Source organism: Pelodiscus sinensis, chromosome 5 (genome assembly GCF_052426305.1).
Source record: "Pelodiscus sinensis isolate ZL-2025 chromosome 5, ASM5242630v1, whole genome shotgun sequence".
In the NCBI taxonomy this organism is placed as follows: domain Eukaryota; kingdom Metazoa; phylum Chordata; order Testudines; family Trionychidae; genus Pelodiscus; species Pelodiscus sinensis.
The window spans coordinates 10924867-10940735 of record NC_143056.1 but is presented as its reverse complement, the minus strand read 5'-3'; the positions used below and the strand labels follow the sequence as shown (position 1 = coordinate 10940735).

The window sequence follows — 15869 nt, the reverse complement described above, 5'->3', positions numbered from 1 at the left end:
AATGAAGCCCGGGATTTGAATTTCCTGGGCTTCATTTGCATAAAGCCGGCCGGCGCCATTTTTAAATGCCGGCTAGTTCGGACCCTGTGCCGCGCGGTTATATGCGGCATGGACTAGCTAGTTCGGATTAGGCTTCCTAATCCGAACTAACTGTACGCCTCGTGGAACAAAGCCGCGGAGCAAAGCTGCAGTGAGAAAAGCCGCTGCGTGTCTCCCTGGTCTGCTGGGGGGAGGGGGAGGGGGGCCCTCCCAGCAGACTAGGGAGACGCGGAGCAAAGCCGCGGCGAGAAAAGCCGCTGCGCGTCTCCCTGGTCTGCTGGGGGAGGGCCTCCCAGCAGACCTCCCCCACCCCCTACATGAATGTTAAATTTAATTGCATTTATGGTCATTATTACCAAGCAGTTCACTGTATGGAAGTGTGGACACTCTCTTGCGCAAGAAAACTCTGATGGCCATTTTAGTCATAGGCAGAGCTCGACAAATAATGTAATCTACTCGCCCGTGGTGAGTAGATTACAACCCGGAAGAGCTGGTGCAGAGCAATCTGTGCATGTGCAGAACCGTGTGAAACCGCAGCTCTTGTGCAAGAGGGCTTATTCCTCATGGGGAGAGTAATAACTCTTGTGCAAGAAGCCCTCTGTTCCGACGCTTTACTGTAAATTTACTTGCACACGAATGCACGTGCAATGTAGATGCTCCGCAAGTTTTTGCGCAAGAACAGTTGTTCTTGCGCAAAAAACCTGCCGTGTAGACGTAGCCCATGTGTTCCTGGTGTCTCAGAAGGGGCCTATTCCGATTTACCGCCAAGCTATGGCATATTTGAACGTGTACCAAGATTGAGCCAGTGGTGATGTGGGGCAGGGGGGAGGAGCATGAAGAGTCACATGCCTCCCTCGCACAGCTGGGGGAAAGGGGCAAGAGGCCAGCAGCTGGCAACCAGAGACATCCCTGGTTTCAGAATGCCACCCATTGGCCAATGCCAGGACCCCCTTCAGGGGCCATTTGCTTTGAGGTTCTACCTCTGACTACCTGCAGAGCTCACCAGCCTCGCTTGCCAAGGGAATAGTGATAGAAATGTAGCCGTGTTAGTCTGGGGTAGTTGAAGCAAAATGCAGGACAATGTAGCACTTTAAAGACTAACAAGATGGTTTATTAGATGATGAGCTTTCGTGGGCCAGACCCACTTCCTCAGATCAAATAGTGGAAGAAAGTAGTCACAACCATATATACCAAAGGATACAATTAAAAAAAAGAACAAATATGAAAAGGACAAATCACATTGCAGAACAGAAGGGGGATGCGGGGGGGTGGGAAGGGGGAGGAAGGAAGGTAAGTGTCTGTGAATTGCTGATATTAAAGGTAGGGAGAGTGGGATGTTTGTGAGTTAATGGTATTACAGGTGATAATTGGGGAAACTGTCTTGGTAATGGGTGAGAAAGTTCAAAGTCTTGTTAAGTCCCTGGTGGTAAGTGTCGAATTTTAACATGAATGACAGTTCAGAGGATTCCCTTTCAAGTGCAGATGTAAAAGGTCTTTGTAGCAGAATGCAGGTGGCTAAGTCATTTAGAGAGTGTCCTTTCTGGTTAAAGTGGCAAGAAACTGTTTTCTCTTTGTGATCTTGTCTGATATCTGTTTTGTGGGCATTAATCCTTTGGCGAAGTGTCTGAGATGTTTGTCCAATGTACATAGCGGACGGACACTTTCGGCACATGATAGCATAGATTATATTTCTGGATGCGCAGGAATATGTGTTCTTGATCTTATAACTCACTTGGTTAGGTCCAATAATGGTATCAGCAGAATGAATATGTGGACAAAGCTGGCAACGGGGTTTGTTGCAAGGGAAGGTACCAGGGTTGGTATTAGTGTGGTATGTCCTGTGGTGGTTGGTAAGAATCATCAATTGCCAAGGGAAAGGATCCCAGGTAACAAACACAGGAGGATCAAATGTCTGAGACAAAGGGCATCTGGGAGGATAAGAGTGTTCCTTCTCAAGTTAGGGTATGGGTCCCTGTTGGAAGAGACAATGAAGAGAGTCTCTGCTTAGGGCCGGCCGGCCACAGGGTAAGGTAGGCAGGCATGTAGACCTTGTGTTAAAAACCTTTCACTCTTTTGCTATCTATTGTTCCTACTATTAAGAGAAAGAAAAGTGCCTGGTCACTGCATGTGCCACTGGCCAGAGCTCCCAAAAAAGGCTTCCAGCTGGTGATGAACCCAGCCAGCCCAACTGGGCAAGCATTATAGATCCTCTGTGTACTGTCACCTAACATCCAGTGGAGGAATCCCAGAATTCCATCCCAGGATGGGCACAAGGCCTGCAGGCTAAGGCAGGTGCACTCCGAGAGACCAGAGAAGGAGGCAAGAATGCAGCTAGCTCTGTCACCATGACACTGAAATCCTAAGCAAATGAGGTGATTCCAGGCTGATCTGATATGCTTCCTGTCGTAGATACTCTTGAGGAATTGAGCCAATCCATCTTGCTGAACCACCTCACCTTCCAGAATGTGTTTTTGTAGCTCATTGGTATGAAAATGCTGCTCCATTTTTTACACAATGGAGACATTTTTATACTTAGTGCTTCAATGGGTTTTGAAGCTGGGGGGGAGATCAATACCCATCTGCACAGTAATACAGACTCTTGCGAGCAGCTTTGGGTGAGCTGTACTGGGGGTGAGTAAATCACTATACTTGTCTTCAGTACTCCATGAGCAAATGGAGGGGTGGGGGGAGGAGGGTAAATTCATGACTCTTCCCACTCCATCCTCACTTGTATCTGCTGCAATCTCCTTCCCTATGTCTAGGATCTTCAATCTGGGCATAGACTATGTAAGTGCATCAGGGATCTAGAGAGGGGATTTATTCCCTCTTATTGTTGCAGCAGGGCACACTCTCTTAGAGTTAATCTACAAACTCTTAGACTTAAGCACCTGGTGTAAGAGACCCATCCTGCAACTGTTACTGACACAAGTAATCTAGTTACTTAGGAGAGTAAGGTACACAACAGAATTGAGCTGCATGTTTTGGATTTACAGCCACTCCACGAGTTACGAACAACACTTGGTCCGTAACTCGAAGTGTTCGTAACTTGGATCCCATAGAGTTACATGGTGACCGCGCTGTTCGTAAGTGCGGATCGCCGTTCGTAACTCGGATCCTCATTTATGACTACTTTGGTCGTAAGTGCGGATGGTTGTAAGTGGAGGTGGTCGTAACTCGGGGAGTGGCTGTACGTCTGTTTTTGGAAATTCATGAATGGCAGAATACGAAAGGAATCCTCAAAGGAGCCAATCAGCCATTGAGGATCATGCATTAACCATTTTCTTACTTGAATAATCAAAGCAGAGCATTAAAGCAGTCTTGCGGCTTTTCTGCTGTTTGGGAGATCAGCCCCGATATCTATTACCATAAATTGTATGGTATGTATGTAAGATCATTGGCTAGATTCATCCCTTGTGTTACTCTATTCTGCTGAAGTCTGGGGAGGGTTTAGGACACAGTAAATTACAGATTATGCAATAGTTGCCAGTAGCTAATGTAAAGTAGTCATGTGAGAATGGTTTTGCTAGGCAGTGTGTATGGACAATTACACTAACTCCATGTTCTTCTTTGCAAAATCTTCTTTTTACCGTCTGAAACTGCAAGTCATTGAGAAATGGGGAGGGTGAGCCGAACATGACAGAATACAGCTTTCTGCTTCACTGCTTGTCTCCGTGAATCTTACCTCCTGTCCATAACCAACGGCATTTGCAACAGAAAAAGCATGTCAGAGGAGAGAAATCACGTGGGCATGGGAGGAAAAACCTCCAAAAAGTCACTGAAACTAAGCCCCAAAATCCTATGGCGTGGTTTGGAGATGGATCTGTCTCACTGGGAGTGATTATTAGCGTGGCAGAATGCGAGGCGCTCTGAGAGGAAGAGCAGGGATTCTGAAGAAAGGAACTGATGGAGGTATTCCCATCAGGCAGACGGGGTACAATGTAGTGGTCTGTGGCAGACACAGAATTGGGGGTGTGTCAGTTCCTTGTCTGTAAAATGGGACTAATAATTCATGGGAGGTGTTGCGAAGGTAAATCATTAACTATTGATGATTGTAGGCACTCAGGGTATGTCTACACTGCAAGCTTATTTTGGAAAAAGCTATTCTGGAAGATATCTTCTGGAATAGCTTATTTTGAAATAGAGCATCCACACTACAGAGAATCCTCAAAATTAGTCCAAGGCAGGCTCCCCTAATGTGGATGCGCTATCTCAGTTTAGAGCCCCAGGAGGCACTGGGGAGGAATAACTTAGAATGGCCCTAGTGAGGAGATATTTCGACATAGCAGCAGTGGAGTGTCCACACACACCCTGTTCCAAAAGAGCTTTTTCAGAAGAGGCGTTATTCCTCGTGGAATGAGGTTTACCAATGTTGGAAAAAGCCCTCCGTTATTTCGATTTTCTTCCGCAGTAATGCAATGGCTGTGTGGACGCTAGTGTTGTTATTCCAGAATAGCGGTGCAGTGTAGATATATCCTCAGTAATGATGGCCCAGGAAGTACATAACAAGATAGAGCTCTGTGCAGATGATGACTACCTAAACTGCACTGGGCCAATGCCAGCCCTGGAGACCCCTCTTGATGTCACAGTTCCTCCTAGCCTCCCTCTTGTGCTCTGTTGGATATGTTACTCTCTGTTAGAGAGAGATTTCCTAGTGCTACACTGGATCACAATGCTCAGACTGCCAGCCACCCCAGCCAAACTGCCCAGCAGTCTGCCAGCCCTTACTTTGCCTCGCATGTTAATACTTGATGCACCTCTGTTCCCAAACTTCCTAGAAGAGCTGCCTGGAGAGTGCAGTCCCTGTCACTAGATACTCTCAGTAATTTTTAAGTCCGCTGCTTCTAAAGAAACTTCATATGCAAAAGCTTGCTTGATTCAACTGGGAAGGTATGTGCTACTTAGTATCACAGTTCTGAGAAGACCTTCTGGTAAAAGAGGTAGAATTCTTAAGCAAGAACAGAGATTCAAGTAAGTATTGAGTAAGAATAATAGAAACAGTGATGCTTACAAATAAAACGGAAACAGAACACACTTTTAAGGGACTAAACTACAAATGGTCTGGTAGCACTTTATAGGCTAACGAAACATGTAGATGGTTTCATGAGCTTTCATGGGCAGCTCTACAAGCCAAATACTGATCACTAACGGGCTGAAAGCTTGTCTAAGATAGGTTTCTAACCTAAAGCAATCTCTCAGCAGCCACAGTCCTCAGGGCCGGGGATCAAACTTTAATGGATACAAAAAGTGTTGTCCTTTTTGCTACCTCAGTGATGGATAACCAAAAGGCTCCTGTCCCGTCTCATAGTCCAGCAAACCTTTCAAATTATTTCCTTTGAAAGGTACCTTTAGATAAGCTCCTTGTGTCCTGCTGCTTTGTGTTTTCGGGGCACTTTGACACCATGCTGCGATTTCATCCTCCTGTTAACTTATTCTTCCGGTTTTCCTCAGATGCAAATGAGCTTCCATCGTATTTGTCTTATCCCCGATCAATGTACCTCAGAGGTCTCAGCATTCTTTGGTCTGGGGGAAAAAATATCGACTCTGCCTAATTACATCGTTTAAACATATTTTTAGTACACTATAACCGCCGTGCTCCGGGTGTCCCTAATTTGGGAGCACCCATGATACAGACCCTGGCGGGCAGAGGCAGAAATGGCTCAGTGTGCTGCTACTTCCCTTTCCCCTCCATCTGGGGGAATGGCAGCGCAGTGACATGCTCTGCCGAAGGCTTTCCCCTGCCGTAATGGTGGGTGTGGTGCTAGAAGCAGCAGAGGACACTGAGCACCAACTAAATCCCCTTAGCACCACCACCACCATCTCCTTGCATTTCCATCCCTCCCTCCCTGGCCTGGAAATACCTTTAATCTGGCAATCCTTCTTTCCCAGGGTTATTGGATTTAAAGAGGTTCAAGTGTATGTACATTCAGCGTCTTTGCCTGGCAGTCCTACAGTGCTCAGGAGAACCACTGTGGTCATTTGTTACCGCACATGACATTTAAACTATGACAGCGATGTGTTAAGTGTGGTCAGTTTGTCAGGCCAGCTGGGAATTGCAGCTCCATGACAGTGAACCCTTTGCCAGTTGGCTTTTAGGGGCTCTAAGGAAAGGGCAAGTTGTTCCCCCCTTTTGGGGGGTATGGCTCACATCCCTCGTTTACCAGTCCACCTCTGACATGGGAGGGCAGAGCCATAAAACCACCCTGTTTCGCTCCCTCATCCCTTGCTTGTCTACGGTCTACTGGGGAAGCCCGCCCGATTTTGCCGTAGTCAGGAGCTGCCAGGGCAAAGATGGGCTCATTCCTCTAGGCAGCCATGTGGCCACATCCATAGTATATACCTCGATAGCCACATGTGACGATTCATAGAAAGAGAGGAGAATATATATCCATGTTGTAAACACTGCTCTTGTTATGCTGGTGCACTGAACCGTTCGGTGAACGAAACTGTTCTATGTAGATTTGTAGCTATGCAAGCTCTGTTTTTGAGTTCTTCTAATATGAGCTGGAGGTACCACGGTGCATGTAGGCATCTGTGATCTGCAAAACAATGTGTGGGATTTCTTTACATGGTATAGCAATGTGTAATTTGTTGACCTGGCTACTAAAAAATAGTGGCCTTAGATAAATTAACGGGAATGTTTCTGCTCACCTTCACAGTCAAAACATATCCTTGAAATATATTTAGATTCAGTGGCCTAAAGTGACATAGTCCAAAACTTTCCCACTGTAAGAATGAATTATTGATTAATTGCTGTGCTACCCAATTGTTCTCGAAAATCAGGAAAGACTGTTGCACTAAAACAAGGAAGGTCTTCAAATTAAATATGGTCTCTTAATTGGCAATTTCAGTCTCAGCTGCTCAAGATTCCCAACATGTGCAAAAAGATTGATGCCACATTGTTATGCAGCATCTAAATAATTAGGAGCTGTTTGTATGCGTATGTAAGAAAAAAAACTTTCTGTAGTTTTAGTTACAAATACTTCACCAAGCTCCTACTGAGCCAAATCCCTGTGCTTTATATGGCACTAGATCTGGGTTATGGATTGGGATGTGAGCTGCGTGCAATTACTTTGTGATGCCTATTTCTATTTTATCCTCATTTTAATAAGCTCATTTTCAGAGGGTGGGTGCATAGCATGAAAAATAAGGCTTTTTTAAGATGCTTTAATACTGGACTCCAAAAATCACTAGTGACTTCTGAAAATTTAGGCTTAAAAGTATAGGTCAGTTTATCTCATTGGATTTCAGACTGTGGATGTTGCAAGTATCCTTTGACTATTGTAGAGTAAGTCATTGTGCTCTGTTGTATGAGTGAAATGTTCTAAATCAATCACAATACTTAGTAGTGATAGAGATGTAGCCGTGTTAGTCTGGGGTAGCTGAAGCAAAATGCAGGACAACGTAGCACTTTAAAGACTAACAAGATGGTTTATTAGATGATGAGCTTTCGTGGGCCAGACCCACTTCCTCAGATCAAATAGTGGAAGAAAGTAGTCACAACCATATATACCAAAGGATACAATTAAAAAAAATGAACAAATATGAAAAGGACAAATCACATTGCAGAACAGGAGGAGGATGCAGGGGGGGAGGGAAGGAAGGAAGGTAAGTGTCTGTGAATACTTAGTACATATGTTGTGCTCTTCACCTTCAAAGAGTTTTACAAACTGTTCCTATCTCTTATGAGGTACTGTGACAGGGTGGATGGGGCCCTGAGGCCCTCTGCTGGAGGAGGACTTGTGGTCCTGATGCACTCTGCCCCAAAAGAGGGCAGTAGAGAGGTCCTCCAAGCTGCCTAGACATAGCTGTGTGGGATATAACCAATCAGGGCCCAGCAGATCAGTATAAGAAGAGCTGTAGGGCCAGAACCAGTTCAGATCCTTGCTTGAACTGGGAGAGTGTGAATGGATGGTGGCTGGTTGAAGTTGCTTCAAGACCTCAGATGAGGTAGTGCTGCCAGAATCTTGGAAAAGCCAGGAGCCCTGAGCATGTTTGCAGGAGCTCCTTTGGGACAATGCCCTGAAGTAAGGGTGGAGACAGTGCAGGACCATGGAAAAGTAGCCCAAGGAATTAGAATAGCAGCACAATTTAGATAAAGGGTAACAACGACAGCTGCTATCTATAGGGCTCCTGGGCTGGAACCTGGAGTAGTGGGCAGGCCTAGGTCCCACCCCCTAGCCAATGTTCCTTTAATCTTTTCCATCCATGTGCAGAATAAATGTTTATGTGCACCAAAGTGTATGTATCACCAGTAGAAACACAAACCTTAGCTGTGGGTACTCTGCTAATCAGCTGGGTGTCATTAAAATCTCTCCTGAGTGGCTGCACAAGAGCACAGCCTACAGGGCTATTAGCCACTGTTAGCCATTATGGGCTGTGGTCTGGCCACTGTGGAACCTCAGAGGGAGAACAAAACTCTTTGTGTCCCAAGTGAAGAGCTGGGACCAGAAAGGCCATGAGAGGGTGAAGACATTGCTTCCAGGAAGAAGCCCTGGGGTGGAGCAAGCTAAGCAAGACATTATAAAGAGCACTCAGAGAGGCCCCTCTTGGATTTATACCCCTGAAAGGGGTTTTGCTTTGCTTTTATCTGACTGTGTATGGCTTTGGCCAGAGGGCCGAGTCAGCGAAGACCCACCATAGTCAGACAGAGAGAGAATGCAGGGACATGTTCTATGCCATGAGAAGCGAGTGCAGCCTCCTTACAAGTACATGATAGCAGTCCTCTTTACGAGGCAGGGAAAAACAAGGCTAGGAGGGAGGACATGGAGAGTCTGGCTGTCAAAGTGAAGGTTACAGTGCTGATAATTGTATAGTCAGTTGCGTGACTGCACTTTGCTTTGTTATGAAATACATTCAGGAGACTAAATAACTAATATCAGTCGGGTTTACGGCTGTAAACCAATAATAATGCAGTACAGGATAAAGGTTTACACAAGTCTCTGGGGGACTGTTTGGAGAAGTGTTATTATATTCTCCCATATTCACCATAGAAGGTGTGCTCCCATAGTTACACGTTTTAAGTGGGAGTATTTATAGGATAATTTTACCAGCTACAGAACTCATAAGAACAGGCCCATCTCGTCAGACCAATTGTCCATCTGGCCCACTATCCTGTCTTCCAACAGTGCATTACAGGAAATGGAACAGTACAGAGAGTCATCAAGTGATCCATATACTGCTGCCCACTCCTAGCATCTAATAGAGTCTAGAGTCACGCAGAGCATGGGGTTGCATTTCATTTGATGACTCCCTAAAGAACATGGAACACCCAACCCAGAGAAGGATGTGACTTGTTTTGTGAGCTCTGCCAGATGTTCCTCTGTGTCTAGGTGCCCTGGTGCACTGTTGGGCGTGGAACTAGCTGCCCAAAAAGAAGCCTGAGTGATGCTTGCTGTTTATGTAAGAAGGATGTTGGCATCTTACAAGCAGGTTTTTGGTTTAGTTACATTGGAAAACAGATTTGGTTAGCATGCCAAGGCCACTAGAGTCCTGGCAAAGCCAGTGGCTGCCAGTGTAAGTGTAAATAACACTGTGGGATTGGCTAATACAGGTACCTATTGAGAAAAAAAAAAAGCTGTTAGGGATGTGAATAGCCAGCCACAATTAACTAATGAATGTCGTACATTTCCCTATTCCATGTGAGCTTGCTTTAGTAACAGAGGAGACCCTTATGTGCTACTTGTATGATGACAGGTTAAAGAAACCCCCAGCCTAAAATAAAATTGTGAATCTGTGCAAGACACTCATCACGTGGAAGAGAAGGGCCAGTCTTAGTTGGCCAGATTTAGACCATCATGCTGATTTGTCCGTTCTCCTCTGTCACCTACTGGTTTTTCATTCTCTCCTGCAAGTTCTTGCTCATAGAACATGGTGTCTTCCTCAGCAGCAAAAACGGTGGCAACCTAACATTCGGTTGATTCTGGGTTCTGGGTCTTAACCTGCCACCTTCCACCTCTTCTCCAGCCTCCTAGGGATAGACATCTATTCCACATTTGTGGTGGTTCCATCCAGGTGAAGGAGAAAAGACAACTTCTCTGAAGACTTGTGGCTCCAATGTGATATGCCAGAAGGCATTTCAGTGCCCTAACTGGACCTGGTCGTAAAAGCAATGATCTAACGGTTGTCCTAGTTGCAAAGAGTTATCACTGGCTTCAGTTTCATTCTGCAGAACATCGAGGACTTCAAGTACCAATGGTGGGACATTGTGCAGGATGTAGCAAAGAGGAAACTTTCCTCTTGTAAGGCTGTCATCGGTGACACCTGTGGAGGATCATTCCCCTCCCCCAAATCCCTTCCCATGCCATAAGGAAGTAGTGTTCTCTCCCTTTGCCCGTGTCAGTGGTCAGGAAGGGCCCATGTGAGTACAAATGTCTCTTTGACTGTTCACGCCCAACGGACGGCGCATGGTTGCTAGCAATGTGCTCCCCTTTAGGGCTCTCATTCCTTCAAGAAAAGCAGTTAATTGTCGTAGTGCACTTCTGTATAGGGGGGGAGAAGGTTGAGAATTCATTTTTGCCCAATGGGCACTCTACTGATTGTGGTGTGCCCCCTTCCTTAATGAGTCGTTCGTATGCATTTCACTGTCAGGATGTTTGAAAACCCACCACTGCTTTTCCACAAGGGAGCTTACCCTCAAACTGATGCAACCTCTTTCTTCTCAGGTGCCTCACGATCATCGGTCACCCGATGCAAGCCGGGAGTCAACTGCCCCAGCACGCGCAGCGGCATCAGTAGGCAGCTCTCCCCTTTATCTGCTGTGGAAGACTCTTCTGCTCCCATTCTTGAGCTGCAGAGTCGAAGCCCCTCTGGAGTCTGCCGGCACAGCAGAGTCGAGGGGCAGATCCGATCAGGTAGGCACATGAGCCGCGTCTCCGGCAGGGCGCGAGGCCTACGATAGGCTGCCTTCCTCTGTCTCGGAAGGATGCCGTGGTTGGGGCAAAGCCAGAAAGCATTGACGTGGTCTCCTGTGCCATGGGCCGCACAGCCACACGAAAGCCTTTTCTTTGCAAATTGGGGTTTGGAGGGGAGAAGAGTAGCGCGGGGGGGGGGGGGAAAGCATGGTCCTGAATGTGTTTTAGTATCTGAGAAGCTGGATGCATACGCCCAATAGACACAGAAGACCTTTAAAGGATGACAAATAACACCCAAGTTAAGTCTTACAAAGCGCCCACAGCTGTCAGCACGTGTTTCTACTGGGGGTGCACATCCACACATGCCTTGATGCACACAACAAAATTTATTCCTCACACAGATGGAACAAATTAGAGGGAACATTGTCTGTAGGCCACCCTCTCAGACTCTAGGTCCCAGACTCATTATTCAGAATTGTTATTGGTTTTTTTTTATCCTTGTTGGTGGATGAGACTTCTGCAGTGCTTTATTGATTTAGGAGCCGAAATCCCATGGATTTTCAAAGGAATTTATATGCTACTGACTCTTCTACTCTATTAGAACAATTAAACCCGGGACCCATGTAACTTTTTGAACCAAGCAAGAACTCACAATGAGTGTATCTGTTGTTTTTCATTAACCTCCAAATCTGGAAAAACTTGAAAAACAACAAATGGTCTAGCAGCACCTTAAAGACTGACAGAACATGTAGATTAAGCATGTCAAACATGCGGCCCGATTGAATTGTTTTGTGGCCTGCGACTACATGTTTATGAATTATCTGAGTGCGGCCCACTGGGTTCTGAACCACACGCCTGGACTACTCACGCCCCAGCGCCTGCTCACAGCCAGCACCTGGAGGGAGACTGGGTTAGAGCAGAGAGGCTGGGGGTGCCTGGCTCTGGGGGAGAGAACGCTGAAGCAATTATTCTGAGATATGAGTCTCTCCCTTATTGTTTCTGAACCTCTCATATTTGCAGTCTGGGATAGACCTGAATTTTTAGAACTATAAAAAAGCCATAATCTTCATAGGTTAAAAAAAAAAAAGAGGAAACCATACCAAAGATCAACAAGCTGGAGTGAAACAGGCACTTCAAATTTACTTCTCAGTTCAGTTTAATTTAATATTTTGTTTGTTATTTATTTATTCCCACATTAAATCACAAAACGTATTATATTAATTTTATATCAATAAATATATCCATTTTTTGCAATCACACGAATAATTATATGTTTATGCAAAATCTCAAACTTACAAAGTATCTCAAACTTTCACAGAAGCCTGTTATAGTTTATTAACCACTGTCTATACTTGTTTTTATTTGAACAAAACAAGTTATGTATCATAAAAAAAATTAAAAAGTACAGTACTTTAAATGTATATTTCAATTAAAAAATATTATATATGAACACATAACAGCAATTTTACACATCAAATTATTGTATTATTTTCAAACAAGACCTGACAACATCTTATAAAATATACCTAAAACAATCTATAATAATAAATAATTACGACTTTCCGATAGAAGTACATTTTCGTTGGTGGCCTTGAAAGCTAGCAGTTTTCATTTGTGTGGCCCTCAGTAGGCGTCAAGTTTGACATGCCTGATGTAGAGGGTATCGTGAGTGTTTTGTTAGTCTTTAAGGTGCTGCTAGACCATTCGTTATTTGTTAAGATTTCCAGTTACAGAATAACTCGGCTACCCCTCTGAAGCTCCAAATCTGGGACTGTAAAATCTAAACCAAATGCTAATGATACTTCATGCGTAGTTATAGTGATTACATAGTTGTTTGGTATCTGGAAAATGTAGGGCTTATGCAACAGTGTTTTAAAATTGTGTTGTTCTGTGATTACTGTAACAATTAGATCAATGAGAGTTAATTGCATGGTAGGTCTGCTTGGCAGGTTGTCCCACCTGTGGATGCTGTATAACATGTTTTGTTCCCGCACCTCTGATTTGCAAACAAACTATAATTTACCTTTCTGTTGTAGGTGTCAGTCATTATGAGTATGACTAAAATGTCTTGTTCTGGCTCCTGCCCACCACCAGTTAAAGAGAGCGTTTTTACAAAAATGCAGTCATTTTAACACACTTTTCAAAGCACCCTCTTATTATCCTCTTCATGGTATGAGTAGATCTTTAATTTTATTTTACTCTTTCTTTGCTAGTACACAATGGAAGAGCTAATGGCTGTCGCTTTGAGATGAAAAAGGCTCTGCCATCCTTGTCTGACACGCTGTTGCCGGATTGGCTTTACTGTTGTGTTTTCTATAACTCAACTCTTTTATGAGGATAGATTTTGGCATGCAGCTCAACCCCCAACCTGGAGGTCCAGTGCAGACCAAGGACTGGCCCATATTCTTTGACATCTCTGACTTGAGTGATTTGACCAGGAGTTAATATTCCTGCTGGTGTATCTCCTTACCATCTATATTCTAGAAAGAGACCAATGCACAGTTGCAAAATGCACTGTTTCCACATTATAAAGTTCTTGGTTTTAATGCATTCTCTGTTATAATGAAAATAAACATTTCCAGGATCAAACACACCCCAATGTACCTCTACTAACTTGATCCACTACATATATGTTATGCTAATCCTATATCAAAAACAACTGCATACAAGGAAAGTTAAGCTTTGGTCTGAAATCCTGCCTTTCTTTCCTATTTTGTTGAACTATTCTAAAACAGAACTCAGGCTACATTGTCATATCTTCAAGGCTGATGCATAGCTCCTATTAACATAAATAAACAAGTTGATCCCCATGATAGAAAATGTCATATGCTGGTCAAACCTATAGAGAGGAAAAATATGAAGTTAAGGTCGCTGCTGTTTAGGTGGAGTGGCTGCGTATAATGGGTTTAACATTAACACCTTTGTTCATAACACCAAACCACCGTGGTGCATTCTAGAGTAGTAACTGGCACAGCAGACCAAGGGAGGAGCAAAATGTATCAGCTGTTTCAGTAGTTCCACAGTAACAAGAGTCTGGAATGATAGAGATCTGTTTCTTTTTCCTGTATAGTTTTTTCTTTTGTGACTGGTTGTGCCAAGTTCTAGTTTTGTTCCATTTGCATTTTTAAGTCTATAGCTGCAATGACCTTTGTGATGAACTTCAAAATGGAAATCTTTTTCAAATGGTTTTTCCCTAGGCTTGCAAATAAAAATGTGGCTTCCGAATCAAGATCTTTGAATCTGGGGCTGTGTCTAGACTACACCTCTCTGTCGACAGAGAGATGTAGATTAGGCATGTCGAAATTGCTAATGAGGCAGGGATTTAAATATTCCATGCTTCATTAGCATAAACATGACCACCACTTTTTTTTCAAAACGGAGCTTTTCTGAAAAAAACCAGCAGTCTAGATGCGGATCTGTTGAAAATAAATGCTTTTTCGAAAGATCCTGTGTTCCTCAAAAAATGAGGTTTACAGGATCTTTCATAAAAGGGTTTATTTTCGACAGATCCGTGTCTAGACTGCTGGTTTTTTTTAGAAAAAGCTCCGTTTATGCTAATGAAGTGCGGGATATTTAAATCCCTATCTCATTAGCAATTTCGACATGCCTTATCTACATCTCTCTGTTGACAGAGGTGTAGTCTAGACGTACCCTTTAGAGGCTTGTTCCTAGGTTCAGATCTATGGGCTCACAAAACAAATATGCATAGGTTGTGGCTTTGTAATGTAGTTGGTCCTAAGAAAGACATTCAGTTGTATGCTGCAGGCTTGACTGACAGAAGAACGACCCAACACAGTGGCAGTAGCGGAGTTCTTTCATCTTGTGCCACTGTAGTTTGGTTGTACATTATTCCCATCACCTTGAAATTTCTGCTGTTTTATTACCGATGTAGTTCTTTACACAGCATTCCAAGTGCTTACCTTGGGGCATTGTGATTGGTTCAGAGGGATGAACCAGTTCTCTAGCCGAAATTATGAATTCCTTGAAATGGATCCATTTTGCGTGTAATTCTCCTCTCTCTTTTTTTTTTTTTTCAGGAGAAGAAGGGACACAAAACAACACCGAGAACAACAGCCAAGAAAACCAAGCACAGACCCGGTGTCAATCTTGTACATCTACATTTCTTAAGGTTGTCTGGGGATTTCTAATAATCTTGTCAGTCTCCTCCTCTTGGGTTGGAACCACACAGATTGTGAAAATCACATATAAGAACTTTGATTACCCATTTTTCATGACTTGGTTTTCAACAAACTGGAACATTTTGTTTTTCCCCGTTTATTATTCTGGGCACCTTGCAACTGCACAGGAAAAGCAGTCTCCCATCAAAAAATTCAGGTAGGTTTTATTGTGACGCTGTTGCTTTAAGTAGCTCCATAACTGTTGACTCAAATGGCAGCTGTTTTCTTAGACTCTAGCTATATAGTTTGCTTTTTTAATATGGGGCAGAATAAACACCAGACTTTATATTAAGGTGCCATTCATATATAGTTTATTAGAAGTTAATAGATTCTTTACATTGGCTTTCATAAATAGTCAGTTTTTATAGATTCTTATTGAGTTCAACATGGTTGCTTATAACCATGGATTATACATTGTATCGATGTGTCTGTGATAGATTGCATTGCTGTAAGCCTGATTTGAATCTGTAAGATACAACCTTAATATAAAGTCAGAATGGAATAAATCAGGGCTGGCCAAGACGATGCTCTAAGTTGGGAGGATGGTTACTGAAGGGAAGATTGTGGTTTTGTCTTGAGTGCCCCTGTAGGGGAATAATGGTATGAAAACCATTTCCGCACTCCCCTGTGTAGGCTGTCCACATATCAAGTCACAGAATACCTTGGGGGAATAAGGAGATGAATTTCAACCCTTTCTCATGAAGGCTGCCTCCTCCCATGCTAGGAGAACCAGGGCAGGACTTGTGAGCTAAACAATCATAGTTCCCTCCCTAGTCTGCACTTTGCACAATGCAGCTACGTG

At 43.9% G+C, this 15869-nt stretch overlaps 1 protein-coding gene across 3 annotated transcripts in view; it reads left to right on the top strand.

Annotated features, from left to right (window-relative positions):
• SLC35F4 (solute carrier family 35 member F4) overlaps window positions 1-15869 on the top strand; it is a 63509-nt gene that overhangs the window by 15990 nt on the left and 31650 nt on the right. For 2 of the 3 annotated variants that reach the window (XM_014579619.4, XM_089778310.1), the window contains exons 2-3: window positions 10701-10889; window positions 14927-15224. In XM_014579619.4, coding sequence (XP_014435105.2) covers window positions 10701-10889; window positions 14927-15224 — 487 coding nt within the window. Of the gene's footprint in view, window positions 1-10700; window positions 10890-14926; window positions 15225-15869 lie in introns of those variants that run through there. The other variant, XM_025190837.3, reaches the window with a different exon arrangement.